The sequence below is a fragment of the Aegilops tauschii genome, chromosome 4 (genome assembly GCF_002575655.3).
Source record: "Aegilops tauschii subsp. strangulata cultivar AL8/78 chromosome 4, Aet v6.0, whole genome shotgun sequence".
Lineage (NCBI taxonomy): Eukaryota > Viridiplantae > Streptophyta > Magnoliopsida > Poales > Poaceae > Aegilops > Aegilops tauschii.
Window position 1 is genome coordinate 129152107 of NC_053038.3, and position 8509 is coordinate 129160615.

The 8509-nt window shown below is 47.4% G+C and overlaps 1 protein-coding gene across 1 annotated transcript; it reads right to left on the reverse strand.

The window, feature by feature from the left end:
* Window positions 1-761: 761 nt before the first annotated feature.
* On the reverse strand, window positions 762-1220 carry LOC109741156 (E3 ubiquitin-protein ligase ATL59-like). The gene has a single exon (XM_020300229.1). It carries the CDS (start codon window positions 1218-1220, stop codon window positions 762-764), a length of 459 nt encoding a protein of 152 aa, XP_020155818.1.
* Window positions 1221-8509: the final 7289 nt, after the last annotated feature.

The following is an 8509-nucleotide window of genomic DNA, read 5'->3' on the forward strand; positions in this document are numbered from 1 at the left end:
CGACGACGGCCACCCCCGCCTCGTAGGGCGTCCCGCCGTCATCACCGGGGCCGGAGTAGGCGTTGGAGGACATCGACCGACGACCGACGAGAAGGCTGCTAGCTGCCTTAGTTAGTTTGCGAGACTAAATAGCCTAAGCATGTGGCGTGCGGTGATTAACACGTACGCGCTACTTAATGGAAGAGTAACGATGGCTACGAGGCTGACGACTTGTTATAATCGGCACCATCCGTCGAGATCGAGTGATGTAACGCTCTCCGTTTCTTAGTTTGTCGGATCCGGCCAGTCAAAAACTAGCTACGATGAGAAGACTAGTTGCATACGCAAAGCATTTATATATTGATCTCATGGGATGGATATTCTGGTCTGGTGTAGTAGCACAAGCAGACTTGCACGCTCGACGTTCATATATAGCTCGCGTCGTCGGAATTGCTCTTGTTGAGTCGCCTTGTTCTTTGGTAATTTCAACGTCGGAAAAATAAAATGAAGCCTGCACGTCACGACGTTTCTGAGGCACCAGTTATTAAACTAGACAATGAACTCGAGGCACATGTTACGATGGTCACCTCCAGATAAGTGAGATGAGTGAGGGACGCTGTGGATGTACAGATATTCATGGTGTTGTGGTGTATATATACAATTACACGGGAGGAACAAATTAAAGGGGGCGAGAAAAGACAGCAATCGCGCAATGCGTGCACGGCGACCTGCGCTCAGGTGGTTCAGGAGGAGCTGCATTCATGTACTCTGCTTCGTGTCGCTCAGACGACACCGGATGTTGCCGGCGCGGCGCGGCAGAGCGGGCAGGTGGCGCGCGCGCGCAGCCACTCGCCGACACACGCGGCGTGGAAGTAGTGCATGCACGCCGGCAGCACGCTCACGGCCTCGCCGTCCGCGAAGTCCGACAGGCACACCGGGCACATGGCCTCCAGCCACCCGTCGCTCCTCCGGTACACGCACACCACCGGCCCCGCCGCATGTACCTTCTTCAGCACTTGAGCAGGGTCAGCACCAGCGTTGTTCGGGGCCGGACCACGGACCCCTTCCGGCCTCTCCTGCACCTGCAGGTGCGAGCACAACCTGTGGATCGCCTTGGCTAGCACCACGATGAGCAGGAATCCCACGAGGATGATGGACGCCATCGTGCGTCTCTCCAACCAGCCGTCGTCGGAGTTGGGCTGCTGCTGGCCGTACGTGTGATCGCTGCCAGGCGTGGCCATGAAATGCGTTGACACGGCTATGCTATGCTATGCTACGAGATTAACAAGCAAACCTATAATTATGTGTGTATGGTTACTACTTAAGGGTGGTGCGACGGTAATTGCAAGAACGATGGATGCATCAACTACGCGTTCCCGGTGGCTAAGTACTACTACGTACTTCGTGCTCCAACTCTAAGAGATGCCTTAGCACTCTCCGTATTTGTTCTTTGGTATAATGCCACTTCGATTGTACAGTGAGTTTGTGTCGCTGTTCTTGCTATCTGACCTCGGCGACTCAGCAACATGCGGTCCTCCTGGATGGCGTCAGACGGCGCGAGACAATTTGATTGCGACGATTTGAGGAAGTGAAGGTTGTGGAGCAGCGGCGTGATCGAGCTTTGCCGGCGAGGATTTGTCTGACATGATTTCCCCCCTAATTGGCACGTCGGCTGGTGATTTACTGTCACACGAGACGACAGGAGAACAAGAGGTACTCCCTCCGTTCCTTTTTATTAGACGTACAAGACATAGCTGAGATTAAACTGTTTTGGATACTGTCTGAAATGTCTACAATGTCTTATAAAAATGAACAGAGAAAATAACATACAGTGGTGTTGTCTTGTACAGACTTGCCATTGGTTACCCTACTGAAGGACGGGGCGGAACTGCCGGAGCATCTCAAAATTGAGATTTTGGTGGTGCCGATGTCCTCCTCCCATGTCAAATGCTTCATTGCATGTGCAAAAGTGAGCATTTGTAATTTGTCTGGTGAGCAGCTCTTATCAAGGCTCGATTGCCTACTTGTGCGGGTATGGTCATCATCTGCGTGGAATCTCACGTCATGATTATGCGCGTATCTAGCTGTTGGAATCACGGAAAGTAGTGGCGATAGCACATGAGGACTTCTCGAGTATCCAGTCTCGAACTTTAGGGTGAAAACCCTAGGTTTGATCCTAGTTGGTCATACCTGGTAATGGCGATGTTCCGCATTATTACCTTGTTGAGGCTTTGCTTGGAGCTTGTTCAGACTTATTCTACAGTGTGAAAGCTCATGATTTGCTCTTTGATATTTGAATTCAGTGACGGTGGCGCTTGCCCGTCATTTTCTTCTTGAAGGCGTCGCTTTCAGAGAACCTTACTCGCAGTCTTTGTGTTGTCAAGATATGGTCGGCGCCGATGGTCATTGCTGCAATTTGTCGATCGTTGTTTTGATCGCTATAGAGGTCATTTCTTTTCCCTTTTTCTGCCATGTCAAAGCTTCGGTCTTGTGATCATTTTGGAGTGTCCTTAAACCTATGATCATGCCGATGTTCCATGAATTTTATATTGGGACGTTCGACATGGCTCATGTAAACTTTGGTGTCATTACCCTGATCCCCAAAATAGTTGGAGCGACAGACATTCTACACTTTAGGCCTATCATGGTCATCAATGTACTCGAGCGCATCTTCTCAAAAGTTTGTGTGACCCGGCTTGCCCCTATAGCGGGGCGGCTGGACCACCCTCTCCAGACAGCCTTCTTGAAGGGCCGGCGGATTCATGACGGAATCTTGGCCCTTCATGAGATCGTACATGAGGTCCGGTCGCGTGGTCACAAAGGTGTCTTTCTCAAGTTGGATTTCCAGAAAGCATACGACCGTCTGGATTGATCCTTCTTGCGGTTAGTCATGCAATGTCGAGGATTTGATGACCCGTGGGTGTCCTAGATCATGCAGCTAGTCAGATCTGGGAACACTGCGATCAATATCAACGGCGAGGTGGGACCATTCTTTAAGTCCTTTGCGGGAGTGAAACAGGGAGATCCGATCTCCCCACTCCTCTTCAACCTCGCCGTTGATGCATTAGCCGGGATCCTGGAAAAGGCCAGGACGGCTAGCCACATATCGGGTGTAGTGGGACACTTGATCCCCGGCGGTGGGGTCACCCACCTACAATACTCTGACGATACAATGATTTTGGTGGAAGGAAATGACCTTGACATCATGAATCTGAAGTTCCTGCTCCTCTGTTTTGAGGCCATGTCTGGACTAAAAATTAACTTTGACAAGAGTGAAGTCGTTGTCCTGGGGTTCTTGGTGGAAGAACAACAAAGGATTACGAACAACCTAAACTGTCGTCTGGCCACATTTCCCATCACTTACTTGGGAATGCCAATGGCCGACTCGCAGCTCCTAGCAAGTGTGTTTGACCCTTTGATGGGACGGGTGGCTTCTAGGGCTGAACCCTGGCATGGAAGGTTTACCTCCAAGGGAAGCAAATCGATCCTTATTAGTTTGAACCTTGCGAGGCTCCCCATGTTTATGATGGGGTTGTATATCCTGCCGGAAGGTGTTCATAGCTCCTTTGACAAGGACTTAGCTAGATTCTTTTGGCAGGTCGCGGATGGCCGTCAAAAGTATCACATGGTTAATTGGGCGGATATCTGCATGCCCAAAGAGCAAGGTGGCCTGGGTATTGTCGCCTCCCGACGTATGAATGTCGCGATAATGCTGAGATGGGTTTGGCGGATATTGCGCAGTGAGGGAGGCCTATGGCTCCAGCTCATTCAGGCAAAATACCTTAGGCGAGCCCTTGTTGACATGCTCTCGGACGGGAGGGTCATAGTTTTGGCGTTCCATCCAGAGGATCAAGGAAGAAATCCGCCTAGGGATCTCTTTCTCCATAGGGAATGGAACCGGGACCCAATTCTGGCTGGACCCATGCTTGGGTGCAGAACCGATCCGCGTGAGCTACCCTAGCCTGTTCTCGATCTGTGCGGACCCGACCGCCCTTGTCTCTTCGATGCTACAGGATGGTCAGTGGCACGTTAGATTCCGCCGCACCTTTGGGCAAGCAGAGAGTGACGACAGGAACAAACTTCGAGATACTCTCCCACAGGTGTCGACGGAGTATCCGGATACTGTGGCTTGGAGACTCGCCCCGACGACGAAGTACTCGGTGAGCACGGCATACCTGCTCTATGCCGGTCACCGGCTACACCCTGGTTAGAACCAATGTGGAAAACTCCCGCACCCTGGAAGATTAAGATATTCGTGTGGCAGCTCCTGCGCAATCGCCACCCCTCGGGGACTGAGGTACTTAAGCAACGCGTTTCAGGGAATGGCTTGTGTCTCCTCTGCGCAGTACCGGAGACGGAAAACCACATCCTATTCTCTTGTACGGCGGCGAGGGTGATGTGGACGTTCGTACACGAGGCGTTGGGGCCTGATTGGGAGGCCTTGAACCTTGTGGACTTCCTCCAACTTAAGGCTACTCAGCCATCGTGACATCGCCGCCTTTTTGGCTCATTTTTGCGGCCATGTCGTGGACTCTATGGACGACTCATAATAAAATGGTGATTGAGAAGGTCCTCCCGCGGAAGGCATCTGACTCATACTTCAAATTCCTCGCTTTTCTGCAGCACTGGCACTCGCTATCGAGGCAGCATGACCGCGACCGGCTGGACACTATACTGGATGCGCTCCTGGATACGGCTCGTCGGCTTTCTTCATCGTAGTGCCGCATGGCGACTGCCAGTAGGTGGCTTTTTTCCTGATTTCTTTTATGTTTTCTTGGGCATGCTTGTGCTGTGGCCCTAGCCATTGTGTCGTGTTTCAGACATGGATGCTTGTATGGACTTATGCTTTATCTATAAAGCGGGGCGAAAGCCTATTTCGAGAGAGCTTCAGTCTTGTATGAATTTACTCTTATCAGTGGGATCTTTTTTTGTGTGTGTATCAGTGGTGGCTGTGTGCATCATACTTATGCAGAGGCCTGATGTGTTCTCATTGTGTTTGTATCCCCTTGATGCTTCATTATGAGTCAATAAAAAAGCCCTTTATGAAAAAATACGTTGTAGTGAGATAAATGGCCTTTTCATTTTTACAAGATCTAAATGAAGTCTCAAAAATATAAAACTTGACATGCTGTGCTATGACCTATAGAGGTTGTGCTAAAAGCTAAAGTGTCTCGGGTGAAACTTACAAAACTCAAGCCACTTTTCATACAATACCATAAAAATAAAATATTGAAATTGAAAAATATGTAAAACAACAAAAAATACCCAAATATTATTCCCTACTTCCTAGGGGGCTTCACGAACGAGAGTGCCCTCACGCCGTCCATTTCGTGGTGGCATGCCACAAGGGCCTCTCGGGGCCTCCCCAAGCCGCCTTATCTGCTCAGACGGTGCGCACCCCGACGACCCGCCTCGGGGTCCATGACGGGTGGACCGCCGGCACGGACAGGGGCACCATCATGCGGTGGCTTTCATCACGCCGTATGTGGTGTCTCGTGATCGCCCGCGCGACGGGCCAACCAGACCCTCCTGTCAATATCTTCGCCCCCAACGGGGGCTGGTTCGGTCGCGCCAGGTGGCGCGTGCATCGAGCCTGTACGGCCGCGCCTCGCGCCGATGGTTCTATGGTGGTAGAGTGCCCTCTGTACCCTCCTTTGCACAAGGGCCTCCACGACTGGTTTCCTAGCAATCTCCCAACCGTTCGATCAACCCGGGCACTGATACGTCTCCAACGTATCTATAATTTTTGATTGTTCCATGCTATTATATTATCTGTTTTGGATGTTTAATGGGCTTTAATATGCTCTTTTATATTATTTTTGGGACTAACCTATTAACCGAAGGCCCAGTGTTAGTTTCTGTTTTTTTTGCCTATTTTAGTGTATTGCAGAAAAGGAATACCAAACGGAATCCAAACGGAATGAAACCTTCGCGATGATCTTTCTTGGAACAAACGCAATCCAGAAGACTTGGAGTTGAAGTCTGGAACTCCGCGAGGCGTCCACGAGGCAGGAGGGCGCGCCCAGGGGGGTAGGCGTGCCCCCACCCTCGTGGGCCCCACGGAGCTCCACCGACGTACTTCTTTCGCCTATATATACTCTTATACCCTAAAAACATTAGGGTGAGCCACGAAACCACTTTTCCACCGCCGCAACCTTCTGTACCCGTGAGATCCCATCTTGGGGCCTTCTCCGGCGATCTACATCAACACCATAGCCTCTCCGATAAAGCGTGAGTAGTTTACGACAGACCTTCGGGTCCATAGTTGTTACCTAGATGGCTTCTTCTCTCTCTTTGGTTCTCAATACAAAGTTCTCCTCGATGTTCTTGGAGATCTATTCGATGTAATACTCTTTTGCGGTGTGTTTGCCGAGATCCGATGAATTGTGGATTTATGATCAAGATTATCTATGAATAATATTTGGTTCTTCTCTGAATTCTTATATGCAAGATTTCATATCTTTGCAAGTCTCTTCGAATTATCGGTTTAGTTTGGCCTACTAGATTGATCTTTCTTGCAATGGGAGAAGTGCTTAGCTTTGGGTTCAATCTTGTGGTGTCCTTTCCCAGTGACAGTAGGGGCAGCAAGGCACGTATTGTATTGTTGCCATCGAGGATAAAAAGATGGGTTTATATCATATTGCTTGAGTTTATCCCTCTACATCATGTCATCTTGCTTAATGCGTTACTCTGTTCTTATGAACTTAATACTCTAGATGCATGCTGGATAGCGGTCGATGTGTGGAGTAATAGTAGTAGATGCAGAATCGTTTCGGTCTACTTGACACGGACGGGATGCCTATATTCATGGTCATTGCCTAGATATCCTCATAACTATGCACTTTTCTATCAATTGCTCGACAATAATTTGTTCACCCACCGTAATGCATGCTATCTTGAGAGAAGCCACTAGTGAAACCTATGCCCCCCGGGTCTCTTTCTTATTATATTGCATCTCCTTTATTTACATCGCATCTCGTTTACTATTTTGCAATCTTTACTTTCCAATCTATACAACAAAAATACCAAAAATACTTATCTTACTATATTTATTAGATCTCACTTTTGCGAGTGACCGTGAAGGGATTGACAACCCCTTTTATCGCGTTGGTTGCAAGGTTCTTGATTGTTTGTGTAGGTACTAGGTGACTTGCGTGTTATCTCCTACTGGATTGATACCTTGGTTCTCAAAAACTGAGGGAAATACTTACGCTACTTTGCTGCATCACCCTTTCCTCTTCAAGGGAAAACCAACGCACGCTCAAGAGGTAGCAAGAAGGATTTCTGGCGCCGTTGCCGGGGAGATTTACGCCAAGTCAAGTCAAGATTTGATCTCCCGTCGACTTGCCAATTTCTGGCGCCGTTGCTGGGGAGATCTACGCCAAGTCAAGACATACCAAGTACCCATCATAAACTCTTCTCCCTCGCATTACATTATTTGCCATTCTCCTCTCGTTTTCCTCTCCCCCACTTCACAAAATTTGCCGTTTTATTCGCCCTTCTCCTGTTCAATCTTGTGTTACCATGTGTCTCCTTTTTGCTTGCATCTTCGCTTGCTTAAAGTTTATGGATCCTCATCCACTCGCTAATCTCTTTAAGAGATCCAAATATGATGAACCTATTGCTAGTGAGTTGAGTGCACTAGATTATCTTTATGAAGTTTTGCTTGAAATTCATGAATCTAAAAATCGTGATGAAGAAATCTATGAAGTGATTCATGATAGTTCCTTCGATGAAAAGCATGATTGCAATGATGTTATTATAAATTCTCTTAATTTCAATTGTGTTAATGATATGCAAAACATCAAGCTTGGGGATGCTAGTTTTGCTATGACTACTATTTGTTGCAATGATCATGATTGGGGTGATTCTTCTTATGATCTTGAAAATTTATTTGAGCCCCATGATGAATATGAGATTGATAATAATGTTTGCAATAATACTGAAAGTGGGTTTGGAAGAGTTTCAACTTTATATCACACATATTTGGAGAATGTTCAATCTTATGAAGTTTTTGATAAAAGTGGGTTTGGAGAGGTCATGACTTTAGTTAATGTTAATCCCACTATTTTGGAAGAGTGTCAACTTTGCATACATGTGGATCGTGTTAAGAATATGTTTTGTGATAGCTATATTGTTTAATTTGCTTATGATCCTACGTGTAATTATTATGAGAGAGGAAAATATGGTTGTAGAAATTTTCATGTTACTAAGGTACCTCTCGTTATGTTGAGATTACTATTGTTTCTTTCCGCTTCCTTGCATATGCTAGTTTTTGCTTGCCTTGATAATTTGTTTGCCTATAAGATGCCTATGCATAGGAAGTATGTTAGACTTATATGTGTTTGTCACGTGTTTTATAATGCTTTCTTTGTGCTTCAATTCTTGTCTTTCATGTGATCATTGAAATCTCAATGCCTAGCTAGGGGCGTTAAACGATAGCGCTTGTTGGGAGGCAACCCAATTTTATTTTTGTTCCTTGCTTTTTTTCCTGTTTAGTAATAAATAATTCATCTAGCCTTTTTTTAGA